This window comes from Myodes glareolus, chromosome 25 (genome assembly GCF_982192425.1).
Source record: "Myodes glareolus chromosome 25, mMyoGla1.1, whole genome shotgun sequence".
Classification (NCBI taxonomy): Eukaryota; Metazoa; Chordata; class Mammalia; order Rodentia; family Cricetidae; genus Myodes; species Myodes glareolus.
Window position 1 is genome coordinate 40,595,587 of NC_142050.1, and position 17,198 is coordinate 40,612,784.

General features: G+C 42.9%; 1 protein-coding gene across 1 annotated transcript; it reads right to left on the reverse strand.

The window, feature by feature from the left end:
* Positions 1–1,515: 1,515 nt before the first annotated feature.
* Positions 1,516–11,526, reverse strand: LOC146889655 (TRPM8 channel-associated factor 3-like). The gene is made up of 7 exons (XM_085683767.2): positions 10,889–11,526; positions 6,679–7,643; positions 6,323–6,420; positions 5,368–5,581; positions 4,858–5,097; positions 3,811–4,148; positions 1,516–1,773 (listed from the first exon to the last, which is right to left on the reverse strand). The coding sequence occupies exons 1-7, from the start codon at positions 11,509–11,511 to the stop codon at positions 1,516–1,518; spliced, it is 2,736 nt and encodes a 911-aa protein (XP_085539893.1). The 5' UTR covers positions 11,512–11,526.
* Positions 11,527–17,198: the final 5,672 nt, after the last annotated feature.

The window sequence follows — 17,198 nt, forward strand, 5'->3', positions numbered from 1 at the left end:
GACCTATTTTACTAATTTATTTCTTTTCACTTTTCATGTGTGTGTGCATAGGGTGCATTCACTTGTATATGTATGTCCCATGTGTGTGCACAAGTGTTTGCATGTGTGCACATGCATGTGGAGGACAGAGGTTGATGTCAGGAATCCTTCTTATTTCTCTTCCACCTTTATCCTTTGATGCAGAGTCTCCCAGTTAAACCCAAAGCTTGCCTGATGAGGTTAGTTTTGCTATCCAGCTTGCTCTGAGGACCTCTTGGCCTTCCAAAGCTGAGGTTACAGATTGTCCGCTACACCCACCTGACACTTCTGGGGCCTCTGGGGGTTCCATTCTGGTCCTCTTGCTTGTGTGGCCCTAATGATCTATTTTAAATTCTTCTTTTACCACTCCTTGGTCGCTTTGAAATTTAGGTTTCTTCACTTGTCCTGAAAGCCATATTTATGTACATAGTTTAGCAATGTTCATGTGCCATGAATTTGCAAAGACATTCATGTTACAACACAGAAATCTAGCGTAAGTTTCTGACCTCAAACGGCACCGTATCTTGCCTAGATTTCATAGTGTGTATGGCACAAGCCAATGTCTACTTTGTGGGCCTTGGTCTATCTCTGATATTAATGTAATCTTTTTTTAGGATAACAGATATAATTTTCAGCAAATCACTCAGTTATTTCCAAAAGAAATAAAGTCTGATATTTGGTAGACTATGCAGTCACTGCGTGGCAGAGGTGAGGTGTCTATTTGGCATCAAATTCACATGCTGAGGGAGAAATTCTATGCTAAGGGAATAATTGTCAGTTAATATTGTAAAGATACCCGTATATTTATATATATGAATCATTATCACCCACTGTCTAAATGGAATATATCTCTATGAAAAATATATATCAGCTTGCTGATATAAACATGAACATAAATGTGTATGTATATACATATCAACCTGTTATATAAATACTTTAAGTTCCATTAACACACTATCTTGAAGCAGGATCTGTCTGTGATCATTCATAAGTGGTAGTTTTGCTATAACACAAAGGTTAGGCTGGGTTAAGAAAAAAAACAATGGACTCTCAATCACAATAATTATTCATATTGACAAAGTATTTGCTGATCACCTGCTCCAGTCAAACTGCTCAGATAAATGATATCTGTACATGAATTATAGAATTAGGACAAAGATTTTCCCATTGGAGCCAACCAAAGATAGTTCTTCAGTTCAATCTCCAGAATTGAGCCCCTTCTGTAAACACGCAGAGAATGTGAAAAATGCTAAACAGGAAGGTCAAGAGGCAAATCAGGTAGCTTAAAATTAATCTAGAAGCAATATATTGAGCCATCAATATTGCAAATTTTGAAAAATCACTGTCTAATTGAATCTGTCTTGCAAACGATGATTAAGATGATTCTGACAACTGAAGGGGTGAAAGATTCAAAACTTGAATTTTGTTGAATCATGAGAATTTTTTCTGTTGTGTCCAATAAATGGTCTTTTCCCAGCTAGAACTTCTGTTGTGACTTCATTCTGTACCTTCAGCTGTATACGCTTTCATAGGGTTTTCCTGCCACTCTGGCAAATAGGCCAGGCTTTCAGCGACATCATTTTGGACAGGCCAGCCCCAGGCTTCAAAGAAAGGGACTAGGTTCTTCTGCACAACCTCAGAGAACTTCCTCACCCACAGATTCATCTTGTCTTTGTTGTTTTGAGGAAAGCTAGAGAGGGATTGGTAGTCAGCGAAGATCTTGATGAAGGCCTCCCACCCGAAGCCCTCCTGGAGCTGGAAAGAGAAAGAAATCGAAGAATGACATACGCACCCTGCATGTCATCCCCTGAACTCATGAGAGAAGCCACATTGGGATTTTAGCTGTAAGCCGTATTGTTACGTTGGTTTAATTTGTCAGTGGGTCTCACATTTCTTTTCTTCTAGAAACCTACCTGTGACAGGTGTCTTATCTCAAACTGCTTCAGTACAATGTCGGAGAGAATTTTGGGTCGTTACTTATTTGATCCATATCAGGGTCTCAGTAAGCGGCAGTGAATCTGAGCATTGTTATTCCTGTTGCTGCTAAGCTTAATAATGACAATCTGAATCAGACTGAAGTGTGCTAGACCCCTTCATCTTGTGCAGTTAAACACTGGGGGTGGATGGCTGGGACCATTCTGCTTTAGATTCAGCAAAGAAAGATTTCTGGTTCACCGTCTATGAATCTGTGACCTTTAGGAAGAACAGCACTGAGCAATAGTTAAAGCACTTCAGCCAGCACCCGCTGGTTTTTTCATTCTTGCTCAACCTTAACCACAGCCTAGCCTATTAGGAGCTGTTTCACACTAACAGTAACCAACTGTCCTTGAAGGTCTGTGTGAGTTTGGGAGCTATGCTAAGCAACAGAGGCAGAGGCAGGTGCTTAGACAAATAGCTGAAGCATGCGCACACATGCACACACATAATGTGGCTACATTAGAACACGGAGCAGGGAGTAGAGACCGCCAAGGAAGATAATAAAGGAAAAAAGATTTTCTAGAAGCAACAAAGATACTGATATTAGAAGCTACTTGGGTGTTTCTTGATATATAAAGCTCAAAGAGGGAGAGAAAAAAACATCATTAGGAAATGCCAGCAAGATGAACCATGGCATGTCGTTCTGAAGATAGATTGTTTGCAGTTGCTGCATATTGAGTGAATAACAGGTGCGAACTGAACTGGATGGAGGCGGTTTGACGTTGGACATGAAGGAGCGGAGAGCTACAGTTGGTAGTGGGTTTATAGTGTTTTCTGGCAGCATTCTGCAAAAACGATCCATTGGGGATCCAGTTTAGAGAGCAGGAGATTGCCATGAGAGTACTGGAGAACTGGAAGGGAAGGTGCTGGAGACTGAGCTTTGCTTGTGGTGCTGGATGTGGAAAATCAACAGTGGCGGGCGGGGCAGCTACCCAGCCAGAAATTCAGACTCAGGCCCAGAGAAGCAGCCTGTCCTGCATGGACTTTGAAGTAAACTTAAATGTCAAGGTTTTGACTGACACCATGACTGGATTCAGTAGATTCTCAGACAGATTTCTTATTAAGAAGGAAGCTGGTGTGGTCCAGAAGTTATCTCAGACTCAATTAAATCGCAAAGGCAGTGAAAACACAGAGACAGAGTGCGCTCATGCCTAAAGCATTGAAACAAGGCTCTAGGTTGATCTGTACTAATTAATTAGGTCGTCAGCAAGCAGCTCATCTCTGTTACCCTGGAAGTTCTAGCAAGGAGTATGGCTGTGTGGATATTTTTCCAATGTATTTCCCACAGGTGGCGAGGACTTAGAAGGGAAGGGATTTTCAAATGTCATGAAATACTGCACGTTACTTATTTTACGGTGAAGTCTGACTTCATTCACGTTTGAGGCTTGCTTAAAAAGGTAATATTTTAAATAAATTGTTACCAGGTCGCAGTCCCTACACTCCATCTTCATAAAACATTGTTGAAGCGGGGTGACCTTGATTTCTCCTAAGCTAGCAATGTAAGTCAGGAGAAACTCTTTGCATCTGACCAAGATGAGTTTTCCTGCTGGTTTTCTGAGTACAGCTATTCGATTACATTGTATTTGTCATAATGATCACATAAACGTTTATTGATTTCCACAGCTATGTGGCCGGGAATAGGAAACACATTTAGGTAGCTATGTATTAACCACATCATATGTATCATGCCCGACCCACAGCAAGATGCCACCCTTGGCCTATCTCTCATATCCAGGAAGGACAGGCACTGTGCGTGGATGTTGAGGCAACTGGGAAGTCTGGTGGCTCCCACCTCCCTGAATATTCACTCAGTACCTGGAGGTAAGTCTCTAGGGCTGTCCAGGCAACCCAGTTACTCAGGGGTGCTCCCTTGGCCAGGTGGTTTTTGATCCTCTGCTTCCGAAGATCAGGGTTTAGAGCAGGGTGGGCCTGATTCCTGTGGATATTCAGAACAGTCTCGTGCACATAAACATCCCAGAGATTACACAGAGCTTCAGTGGTGTGAGGAAGGAAACTCCATCGACCCTTCTGTTGGTTGTGACCCAGCTCATGGATCACACCCCAAATACCATGTGACCTTATGGTGACCTCATCCACCATGCCTTCTGCTATACTAGTGCGGCCCATGATGGGGTATCCAGAGTGAAGAAAACCTGAGGAAAGCAACAGGACATAAGTGTTGAAATGACACATATAATGGCCATTTGTAGACCACATCCCTACTGTCCCCGAAGCCCTATGATATACCGAGTAAGCTCACTTTGGCTCTATGCACTGCCTAAGTTTATTTGCAGCCAATCAGGCTTCCTTCTCATTTTCTTAGACAGAGTTGGGCACTCATCTGCCTTTCACTATGAAGGGTAGGTGTGTATGGACTGTAATGCTGTCTGGCATCATCCAGGATTTCCTCTATTTTTAGGTGGGTGACACATGCGTGTCATGACGTCTTGTGTGTAGGCGTCCAACACTGAGGGAAAACAGTAAGATTCTCCCCCCAGTTTAGCCTTAATCTTAAGGAATCATTTTGAACGTCTGCAGATGGCAATTGGTTTTCTCATTGTTCCCTACACATGTATTCTTTAACCTGCTTCATTCGGCATTGACAAGTCCTCTTGTCCCTGCTGAAACCCACTGAGCATGCGTCTCTTGTCCTTTCTCTTCCCCAGCTTTAACTCCATTCAATTGTCTTCTATAAGGACACATGGGAAAAATCCACAGATTTTGCTTTTTCTCCTAGATTCCTGTAACTCCTTGCATTTTTGAGACTAAATGATGATGGACTTTGTTCCTCCACCTATCACTACAAAGTTATGTCAGTTCAGTTGAAGCTCAACTCTCAGAGCATCCCTATGGAGTACCTACCAAGTGAAATCTGTTTATCAAGCACAACCCTCTCGGGTCTTTGGAAAGGGAAGTGTGTGGCTGCCAGCCTGGCTACAGCCTGGAGCATCTTATCCCAGAGTTGAAGCAGCGGGAATGGGTCCTGAAGGACTTTGAGGCTTCCTGTTGGGACCGTCAGGATAATATTGCCTGTGGCTAGTTCTCCCCAGGGAGATTTGCTGTGCTTGATAAGCTTGCTCCATTCCTCCTGTGTCGTCTCACCTGGAAATAAAAATTATATACCACATTTTCCGAATTTCAGTTGAAGCTCTTTAACTGTGGACCACACAGAGAGATAACTTGGTAATAAATCTCTTTTTGTCTTTCCTTGTCCTCCTTTTTTACCTCCTAGATCCTAGAAGAGGGTATTGCTATTTCTTAGCTTCCTTTCTGTCTCAATCATTCCATTGCCTTCTCGCAAGCCTGGTCCCTTCCTTCCTTCCAGTTTCCCTTTGCTCTTCGTCCCATTGTGAAACTGGGTCTCTTACTCACCCATCTTGTAGTATGGAGCAGACACAGCCCCACTGATGGTGATCGACACATTATCCTGATTGTACTTGGGGGGAACGATGATGTAGAGAAGCCCCCCATACAGCCAGGAGATGGACTTCCGGGATTCATTTAAGTGGTGTGTGTACGTCATCACAGGAGGACGGTAATAAGTCTTTGCTTCACTTATGTTGTCCGTGTGGCAACCAATGAGGACCTATCATAATGAGCATAAGTCATCATAAGAATGGCCACGCCACCTCCTCTCTGTATGGATATGTATATGGATGTAAGAGGCCTGGCAGAGGTGGCAAGAAGAGAACCTCAGAATGACAAGGGTCATATGCATAAATAGAATATTGCTACTACTTATCCACCTTACTTGTTCATAACCACTCATTGTTCTCTGTAGAGTTTGGGGATTTAAAAAATTAAATATAACTAGTTCGAAGGTAAATATTGACTCAGAGAACAACTACCAATATCTCTGCCATTTCCTTTTGGTCTCCACAAGGAAGGACTGTGGAAATGGCTTATGGAGTTGAAGCTGAGAAAATATTTGGATAGTATTTTAGATTCTTCAAGAATGAAAAAAGGAAAGAAACTTTGAGAATAAGCACAAGATGGAGAGGTGTTGAAGGGAAAGCATTCTAAGCATCAGTCGTGTGCCAAGATTCAGCTTCATAATGACTACAGTCTTTGTTTATAAAAAAAAGAGGGGCTTTTCCAACCTATACATCTGCTGAGGTTGTTGGATGAATCTAAAATATTACTGAAGAGAGTCGGGAGGTTCTCTGTAAGTTTGAGGCTGGCCTGGTCTACACAGTGAGTTCCAGGAGAGCCAGAGCCACACAGAGAGACCCTGTCTCAAATAAACAAACAAACAAATTGGTAGAAGAGGATGTAAAGCTGGTAGGGACATGTCAAAAGTTCACTGAATGGGGAACGAATGCTTTACCTTCAGCTTGGCATTAGTGACTTCTCCGGGAAGTGTTATTTGTGCGACCTGACCTTCAGGCAAGTAGAGTCCAGTGCTCACCCAGGAGCCACGGTTGTCTGACAAGAATCATAAGAAAGGTTGTAGTCTTTCCGCCTTCAGCCCAGAATTCTGACGCCACCAACAGAGCTATGGGACCTCAAAGACCATCCTATAACCACCCAAGCTGCCTGTGTTCCTAAACTTCCCTTCTTAAAAGTTCATAGAAAAGGAAGAAAATGGATTTTTGAGAAGGAAAGTGCTGGGTAGCAAGGCTGATGCTTATCAGCCCCTGTTTTCTAGTCTTGAATGCCCAGGGTCCCCTCTCCATTCCTTACCTGTGCTGATTTTAATGACCTTGGGAGATTCTGTGGAGGGTAGTAAGGAGGAAACAGGAAGTAGCTGAGATACATCAACTCCAGATTTGAATAATTCATAAGCCAGGAAAAACAGAAAGGCCTGAGAGCTGCCATTTAAGACTGGGTGTTCCTCAGTCACACTTGGCAAGCCCTTGTTTTGGATGATTTTCAGGGCATGTTTCTTCACAGAATCATAGACAGAAATATTCTGATGTGTCATTTGAAACACGTAGGAACAGTCTTTCACGAGCTTCTCCAGCCATCTCTCTTGAATTATGGTCTCAGGGCTGTCAATCATGGACTCAAATTTGGCCAGGGTTCTACGGATATGGTAGCTTATCACCTGAGGATTTGGGACTGGGAAGGAGCCTCGTTTGACTACCTGGTTTATGATGCCAAGGCCAAAGCATTTAAGGATGATGTTATTTGGGTATTGAGTCATACAGTCAGAGTCTGGGTTCCGGCGGCCCCATTGGCAGGCATTTGCACCAATTAGCAAGCCTCCACCTTCTGCAACAAATTCTTCTACCTTCTTGGCATCTATATCAGTGAATGAGCAGCAGCAAAAGACACTCAAATCACTGCTCAGAAGTTCCGTTTCACTCCACTGGAAGCTGCTGCTTGGTAACATAGACTTCAGAGCTTTCATTTCTGAAGCCAACCCAATCTTGCCGGTCTGATGTCCCATCAGCCAGCGCAAAGCGTTGAGCACAAACGGCAGCATTGCTTCGTTAACCATCAAACTCTCATGTCCCCCCAACACCACACGCCCACGGCCATAGCGGGCAGCTGCGAGAAAGCAATTGAATGAATTGTCCACTCCCAAGGGAAAGGCCCGCTGCCCATGCACCAGCAGCTGGGAGGGGACTGCTCCTGTCTCGATGTCTATCTCAGACAGCCCTTCCAGGAGTTGCTGCTGGTCGTACTTGAGTTCGTCCTTGCACCTGGAAAGAGACGGTTCTCACATAAGTGAAGAGGAGTGAGTACAGGCAGGATAGCAGAGATGGCCCAGGACATAGGCACTTTTGGTGCAAAACCTTCTGCATGCCTTTAATCCTAAAATTCTGGAGGCAGAGCCAGGCAGATCTCCGTGAGTTCAAGGGCAGCCTGCTCTACAAAGCATGTTCCAGGACAGCCAGGACTATTACATAGATAAACTCTGTTTCAAAAAAGAAACAAATGAAAAAAAAATGAACAGAAGAGAGGCATGTACATCTCACTGAGATTTATCTTCATATCTGTTTTAACTGGGAGCGTTTAACATGACAGTACCTCTATCCATCATACAATAAAGCTTAATATACCTGTAGAACTCATTCTAGTGAAATTTCCCAGAGGGAACTACTGCTTATTCTGATATGCAAGCTGCTTCTTTGAATCATTAATAGTATTAAATAAACTGAGTGTGTAAATAGCCTGCCTTTGGAAATAAGTTACAGTGGTGGAGCCCTCACCACACGTGTGCAAGAACTTGGGTTTCAACCTTAATACTGGACAAAAAACCAGAAACAACAACAAAATCATGAAACTGGAAATTGGAAATGATTGTGCTGAAGGAAAGGAACCAGACTCACAGATGTTACCTTTCCCTTCATATGAAGAATTTTAAAAATGATGTAAAGATAAAGAGGGATTCTTTAGGAGGAGGACCAGTGGGAACAATGAAGCCAAGAGAGGGTATTGAGGTGACTATGAGGAAACTGTTTCATATGTGTGTGCAATGCTAGCCTAACCCAATCCATCATTTTGTACAATAAGCAAGTCAATAACAAAGAAAAATAAAGGGAATGGACAGAAAGGAAAGGAAAGTGCAGGAGATGGAAGGGCAGGAGAGAAAGGAAGAAATGGGAGGGGAGAGTGGAGAGGGGAGGGAGGGAAGATGGGAGGAAGGGAAGAAAGGAAAGAACAAAACTGATCACAGCAGGTATGTGTCTCTATATTTCACCAAAACACAAAACAAGAAAACCACAAAACAAAATAAAATGAAGCAAAAACTCCAGGCTATTGAGTAGAATGTGGGAGGAAGTATTAGCAACACGTGAAAAAGATAAAGAAGCAGTTTCTGTGATATGGGAAGGACACTTGATAATCAGTGAGAGAAGATGAAAGTTAACTGGAAAAACTGAGGAGCAGACATTTCAAGAAAGAGGCATTAATTGCTTTAAATAAATAAAAATTCTCTGCACTGGTGATCAGACACCACAAATGAATAAAGTTTCTCTATCCCATAGTGACAATTCGTTAAGCCAAAGTTCATCATTTTCCGCACTGGTAACGGCATAGGCTATATTGTGCTGTGAGCAGAAGCCACCATGGCTTTTGTAAATGGTAGTTTTCAATTTCAAAAGACATTTCATAACAAAGATTTTGAGTCAGGCCTTTGCCTGATTGGACTAGGAGTGAAAACGTGTTGTGTGTGATGAGCTGTAGATGGTCATGTGGAAGTTTTAACAATAAATATTGGTGATAGCTTCACCCTCTGCTCTTCTACGTCATGCTAGAGCAACTCTTTCCTGCTTGTTCATTGTCTGTTGTTTTTCCAGACAGCGCTTCTCTGTGCAGCCCTGGCTGTCTTGAAAGTCACTCTGTAGACCAGACTGGCCTTGAACTCAAAGATCCTGCTGCCTCTGCCTCCCGAATTCTGGGATTAAAGGTGTGCACCACCACTGCCCGGCGCTGTAGTTACTCTTAATGGAATCTTTCAGGAATAAAAAGCATCAGACATTTGATCCAATCCTACAGTCAAGGGAAACCTACCATTTGTTTCCTTTTTTAATCTAATTTTTATTAGATAAAATTTTTATTTTTTTAACTTAATCTTTATGAAGATCCTGCTCTACTATGGAAGACGAGGCTGCAGGGCTTCCTCCAGCTATCTCACCAAACTTTGCACTTTTAGCTCAGGTGTTACCTTTCCTGAAGGTCCTACTGAAGGGTTTTTGAGTGTGAAGCTACACAGTTTATTCATATCACATTTTCCTAGCTATCTCTGGACTGGATTAACATTGTGCTTCATTGACTGACTGACTGATTCATTCATTCATGTTTAATCCTTCTTACAGTACCAGATCGTGCATGGTGTTCTAACAATGCAATGGTAAGCAAAACAGACATAATTCATTTTTTAAATTTCTGTGCGAGAGGAATTATGTATGTAAATCTATATTTACTTGTATGTGTGCTCACAACTGTATGCAGATGAAACTTTAAGTGTGTGCATGTCCATGGTGACATCCATCTAGTGTTTAGAAGTCTTCCTTGATCACTCTCAACTTTATCTATTGATGCTTTATCTCTCAATTGAACCCAGAGCTTACCCGTTCAGGTAGCCTACATAGCCAGCTTCTTCCAGGGATTCCTTGTCTCTACCTCGCACATACTGGGATTTTGTTCAGGAGTCTCCATGCCAGTCTACCATTTGTTGGGGTGCTAGTGATCTAATTCTGGTCCTCCCACTTGCTTGGCAAGTAGTTTTCCTTCTAAGCCATCTCCCCAAATGTGAAAAAACACAATTTATTTCTCATATATTTTGTAAACCTTTTCTGCACTTACCTTCAAGTTGTAACCACTTTTTTATAATTACTTATAATGAGGGCACTCAATTGTAAATAAAACAAAATACTCCGGTCACAAGGTATTTAATAGCCAGTCTATTACTAGAGAACATAGGATAGTGTTGCTTAACAAATATGGTGGTTTATATAGGAAGGACCCCATAGTCTCATATCTGAATGCTTAATCACTAGGAAGTGGCACTATTAGGAGATGTGGCCTTGTTGGAGGAAGTGTGTCAATGGGGGTGGGTTTTGAGATTTCAGAAGCTCAAGCCAGGCCCAGAGTCTCTTTCTTCCCCCTGCTTGCCAATCTAGATGTAGAATTCTTGGCTCCTTTTTCAGCACCATGTCTGCCTGTGTGCCACTAAGCTTCCCACCATGATGATAATGGAGTAAACCTCTGAACATTTAAGCCAGCACTGATTAAATGTGTGCCATTCTGAGTTGCCATGACCATGGTGTCTCATCACAGAAATAGGAGAGTAACTAAGACAGCTACCATAGGTGAAAAACTACATTAGTATTAATAATTATTTAACTCTGTGATAACCAACTTATCCACTGCTAAACCGAAAGCTCCTTTAAAAATAGGGTAATTGGGCTGACACTTAGCAAGAAAGGGAAACATCACTTACTTGACATAAAGTGTGAGATTGGGTATCTCTTTAGAGACATCGAGCCAGTCTCTACTCCCACAGACATCTGTGAAGTACACTCCAGCCACACTTGTCACCTGGTTCCCGGGGAAACTGGACAGCACTTTGTCATGGCCGTGTTGACTGGCCCAATACCAGGCCTGGCCCCCAATGAGCAAGCCCCCACCACGCTTCACAAACTGGACCAGCTTCTCAGTCAAACTGTCATTGTAGGCATCAGTGCAGTAAACACCCAGAGCCTCTCCAGGCTCAGGCTGAACCAGTGCCTCTAGACCAGAATAACTTAGGATGTTTACTAGAGATGCCACGGAAGAATGCACTGTGATGGGAGCCCCTGGGGAGGGGCAGAGCCAGTTCACTGCATTGACAAGAAATGGGGCCAAGTCAGCATGCAGCAGGTAACCCTCATGGGATACAACAACCAGGCGGCCTTGGCCATAGGAAGAGGCAGCAATGAGCACCTGGCCCTTGGCATTCACCATCACTGGGAAGGCAGCCTCCCCAATAAGAAGGAGTTCACATGGAATGTATGTTTTGGGAAGATCCCAGCTGGTCACTCCATTCATGAGGGTCTCAAAAGCAGCATCAGGATTTGTTGCCATGGTTCTTGCAGATGCTGCAGAGGACACAGAAACTCAGGATGGTGAATGAATGAACAGGCACTGAATTAATAAAAGCAATATATATTCTCTTACAGTGTTTTCAACAAGAAAGTCTGGACTCAAGCTTAAGAAGTTAGAGTTCATCCACGTATGTCTCTAGGAAGGAGAAAAGGACAAGATATTCTGAGTAAATTGGGAGCATGGCGACCACAGGGGAGGGTAGGGGAAAGAGGGAAGAAAGGGAGGGGTGTGGAGAAGTATGTATAGCTCAATCAAAATATTTTTAAAAAGAGTATAGAAGAGAAGAATAAGAATAAGAATAAGAATAAGAATAAGAAGAAGAAGAAGAAGAAGAAGAAGAAGAAGAAGAAGAAGAAGAAGCAGAAGCAGAAGCAGAAGCAGAAGCAGAAGCAGAAGCAGAAGCAGAAGCAGCAGAAGCAGCAGAAGCAGCAGCAGCAGCAGCAGCAGCAGCAGAAGCAGCAGCAGAAGCAGCAGCAGCAGCAGCAGCAGCAGAAGCAGAAGCAGAAGCAGCAGCAGCAGAAGCAGCAGCAGCAGCAGAAGCAGAAGCAGAAGCAGAAGCAGAAGCAGAAGCAGAAGCAGAAGCAGAAGCAGAAGCAGAAGCAGAAGCAGAAGAAGAAGAAGAAGAAGAAGAAGAAGAAGAAGAAGAAGAAGAAGAAGTTAGAGTACTTACCTCTCCTTTGATTTCTGTGAAGCTTCACCCCTAGGATGTATTTTCATCACTCAGTTAGTTCTTGCTTTCTCCTTCCTTCCTTCCACCCAGATGCTCCCCATGAATCTCATCCATTGTTTTAACTCTCCTCTTTTTCTGACTCCATGATGCCCACCAGATTCATAATTACAGCTGCTTTTCATTTATAAGATCCCCATGGCTACGACTTCTTTAAGGCACACAAATCCTTTATTTTGCTAGGCACATTACAGTTATCAACTCCATTTCTTATTTGTGAGGAACTGAGCTCATCTTTCTCAAAAGAGCAAACATTTGAACTTCTTTCTTTCTGTGTAAAGAAGATACTATCAGCCTTGAGAGGTTTGATGTAAAGGTTGGTTTGTTTAGAGACTGGCATATACATCTGTCAAAAGCCGACTCCCCGTATGTTTATCATTCTCCCCAGTTAATCAGGATGATGGGGAGCAGTACATTTTTAGAATCACATTTGCCCTCTTCCTTTCTCCACTTCAAACACCCCATCATCAAACTTTGCAGCGTATGAATCCCATCTCTTTCCACTATTGGCATCCCTAGCCTGTTTCAGGACCTTAAGATTTCAGGTTTGGACTACACCAGTTATCACATGAGCTCTCCTAGTAAGAACCCCTCACTGCTGATTGGCTTTAGCGTCAAATTGGCACAACCTAGACCCTCCTGGGAAAAGAATCTCAACCAGGAATTATCCTGATTGAGTTGGCCTGTGAGCATGTCATGGGGATGGTTGCCTTGATTGTGAATTGGTTGTTTTTTAAACTTTATTGATTTTTACTGATTTTTATGTAGATTTTATGTAAATTTTTGTAGATTTTATTGACATTTTTCTCTGCTCCCCTCCCTGCCTCTCCCTTCTCCTTCAGCCCTCTCCCAAGGTCCCCATGCTCCCAATTTACTCAGGAGATGTTGTCTTTTTCTACTTCTCATCTAGATTATTAGACCTATGTATACCTCTCTTAGGGTCCTCGCTGTTGTCTAGGTTCTCTGGGATTGTGATTTGTAGGCTGGAGTGGAAAGAGCCAAGGAGGTCCTTCATGTGTTGGGTCCTGGATTGTGCAAGAGTGGAAGAAGCTAGCTGGGCCCTCAGCAAGCAAGCAGTAGGCATGATGCATTCATTGCTCCATGTTCATTACTGGGGATGTGGGTGTGACATTCTTAAGCTCCTACCCATGTGAAACTCCTGAAATTAAGGACTGCAACCTGAAACTGCGAACTAAAATGAATCTTTCCACCCCAAGTTACATTTTGTCAGGGTCTTTTTGGCTCAGGAGAAACGAAACCAGAGAAGGCGCCTCACTCCTGGGGAATCGAAACCCTTCTTTCAGCCTGCAAATGACGTCCGGGGTCTGCCTCACCAAGGCATTTCAGCTTTATATTTCGTTCTAGTCTCAGTAAATACTATTTAAAAACAATGAGAATCTGCCTTGCCATTTTGAGTCTGCAGCAGCTCATTTCCTGCAAACTGCCCTTTTTCCTCCCCCTGGTTTTACTGTTTCCCTATATTCATTTACTAAGAGAAGTCAGGTGACCAAGTTTCTGCCTTTCTTCTGACCACAGAGACTAGTTCATAGAAAGTGCAAGGTACAGGATTTTAGATGCAAAACGTGACCTCAACTCATGTTGAGGTCAGATTGTGAACAGGTTGTGTTATAGAAATAACATGCCTTCCCAGTGAGAGATCACTCCATGCACTTAGAGATGAAGGGAAATCTTTTTGCCAGGGTGCCTAGCTGACTGGGTCTAAGGCCCTAAGAAGATTTGGGCTTGAACAAAAGGTTTTACTAGCTTATGTACTACAACTTAGGCTTATGCATTCCCCAAACACTGTCATCTTCGAATCTCGTTTGTCTCGGCCCCAGGACTTTGAACAGTGTGGACAATTTGAATAGAGACAGGAGACTGTAAGTCTGACTGCTTAGGCAGATAGGAGATTTACACAGCAAATCTGTTGCCAGAGTTATTTCTTAAGTACACCTGTGTTGCTCTTTCAAAGAGTTGTTATCCAGGATCATCTTGCTCAACTGGCAGAAGTATGTTTTTCCTGATAAGGACACAGAGAACTTAATGGTAGACTAGACTCAGTGATGGTTGTGACCCTGTGCTGCCCCTCTTCAGCTGCCTTGGAGGTATGACTTTAAGGATAGGCAAAGTGATGGGATGTAAGTCAGGGCTATTTCTTCATTATGGGGATGGAACCTAATGATAGGTGGATAAGCATGCACATCCTAGCATCCTAAATGTTGCTTGTCTCTAACAGGCCTGGTTATCAGATTATTCATTTTTGGGGTATTATGGAGGCAGTGTTCCTTTACCTAAATTCCCCTTGTGTGACTGAATGTCACCTACATAAATCTATTAATAAATCTTTTATAACCGTGGTTCGCATCCCGTGGGTCTCAACCCTTTGTCAAACTTCTTTCTCTAGAAATATTTACATTACGATTCGCAACAGTAACAAAACTACAGTTATGAAGTAGCAATGGTGTAGTTTTATAGTCGGGGGTCACCACAACATGAAAAACTGTATTGAAGGGTCACAGCATTAGGAAGGTTTAGAGCCACTGCAGTAGAGCATGCATTTTATTATTTTGTGTTTCTTTGCCATCCACACAGCACTGAGAGTCTTCCCCAGCCAACTGCACAGCCTAACTGCGCGGCACCTTTCTAGTTATCAAGGGTGTTGAGTGAGTGAGAGGAGAGCCTTGTCCATTTTGAGAAGAATGAAGGCTAAACAAGACTCTTCAATTTCAGCACTAGCTCAACCTGTCAGCTATAGCAGGGCGACTGATATTCAGGCAGTTAAAAGACTTGCTTACCCCATGCAAGTTTCAAAAAGAACAGGTATAAGCACACTACAGGTGTAAGCACAATACAAGTGTAAGCACACTACAGGTGTAAGCACACTACAGGTGTAAGCACACCACTACAGGTGTAAGCACACTACAGGTGTAAGCACACCACTACAGGTGTAAGCACACTGCAGGTGTAAGCACACTGCAGGTGTAAGCACACTGCAGGTGTAAGCACACTGCAGGTGTAAGCACACTACAGGTGTAAGCACACGACCCTCTGTGTGCTCTTATATAGCTACCGATTAGCCAATCCTCTGCTTAGCACATGGATTCTCTTGTCTGTTATTGAGGTAGCCAGAGACACATGCAAAGAAACCTTTACTTGGACAAAGAAATTGATAGTTTCTTCCTTTAAAAAAAGTTATTTACTTTTTATTTTATGTGCATTGGTGTTTTGCATGTATGTATGTCTGTGTGTGGGTGTCAGATCTTGGAATTACAGACAATTTATAGCTACCATGTAGGTGCTGGAAATTGGATCTGGGGCCTCTGGAAGAGCTGATTTAACTGTTAAGCCTTCTTGCCATTCCAGAAATGGATACTTCCAATCAACCAATTCTAGAAGGAATACTGTTCACACTCAGCATCATTTCAGAAGCAAAGCTAAGTATCCAGAGAGAGGTTTAAAAACCCATCTATTGGCTTTGCTTGAAGGTGGAAGGATAGTGTTTGGTTCCTCAGGTCAAAGGATATCTTATCAGAAATTATAGGTGTGAGAGAACCAGTCTAGAACTTGGAGAGAGAAACATGGTGTCACTACCTAATGATAGGGGGTAGGGGACCATGCATAGGGTAGGTGGCCTATGGAATCTGTTAGCTTCAGCATGTGTAAGTGAAGGATAAGGAGCAGGCGTCTTGGATGAAAGGGCATGTGTGGAGATTTGTTTTAAGGACAGAGCAAATATCCCTATTCAAAATCTAGCTATCAGGGTGGGTGAGATGGTTAAGTGAATTAAGGGGATTGCCATTATTAAACTTGGTAACCTGAGTGTCGTACCCAAGATCCATATGGTGCAAGGAGAGAACTGACACCCAAGAGTTGTTGAGTTGTCCTCTGACTTCCATATGGTCTCTCTCTCTCTCTCTCTCTCTCTCTCTCTCTCTCTCTCTCTCTCTCTCTCCATTCCTTTTTAATTTTTAAAGCAAGCTCTCTAACCCAGGCTGGCCTCAACTCTCTAACTGATGATGGCCTTGAACTTCTGATCCTCCTGTCTTCACTTCCTGAGACCTGATATTACAGACATGTACCACTACACCCATTTTTTTCAGTGCTGAAGATCAAACCCAGAGATTCATGCATGCTAGCCACATGTTTTACCAACTGAGCCCAAGCCCAACACATATGCCTTTCACTGATAGATGGACCCAACATGACACCATCATCTTTCTGTGTGCTGTGGTTTGTGTATGATTTTTCCCTCTCAGAACTTAAATTGAGACTGATTACTAATGTAATATTAGTGAAAAGTGATGGGCCCTTAATAGGTGATCAGGTCTTCAAGAGGGATTTATGCCTTTTCCCAGGAACTTGGAAAATTCTCTCTTGGGTCTAGATGACCCCTGAGAGGATGGGTTTGCACAAAGTGAGGCTTCTCCTTGTGCTTTTTCTTCCACATGGCTAGTGTGTCCTTCCCTCTTTCCAGTACAAGGCGAAATAACACAAGGTCCCAGCCAGTGTCTGCTTGATCTTGGACTCTGCAGTCTCCGGATCTATGAACCCAAATTAGCATATTTTCTTTATAAACCACACCTTTTAGGGTATTTTTTTACAGTAATAGAGAATAAATAAACCTTAGTGTAACCATGACTGGTTTGAGAGATCCACTTGCTTACCACCTTAAAGAGGAAGAAACTGATTTCTGGAGATAGAGCTAGTGTTGCAATTGAAGAGGCTGGAAAATCTCAGCTCTCAGGTCACTTCAGCAAGGGTTATGGACATAGGTCCCTCAAGACATAACTCACAGACTCACAAGAAGCACAGCCTCTGTGTCCCTTAGACATTTAAAGAAATCTCCAAGCCAAGTGCTACCTTCCAAGAGGAAGCAGGAAGAAGGATCCTACAAAAAAGTGATCATACCTCCTTTTTTATGTACAAAATCTCCAGATCA

Coding starts and splice junctions, on each gene's coding strand:
- LOC146889655 (XM_085683767.2), bottom strand. CDS start 11,511: ATGGCAACAAATCCTGATGCTGCTTTTGAGACCCTCATGAATGGAGTG. Junction 5,098..5,367: donor TGCTCCATACTACAAGATGG/GTGAGTAAGAGA, acceptor TTTTATTTCCAG/GTGAGACGACACAGGAGGAA. Junction 4,149..4,857: donor TGATAAACAGATTTCACTTG/GTAGGTACTCCA, acceptor TGCTTTCCTCAG/GTTTTCTTCACTCTGGATAC.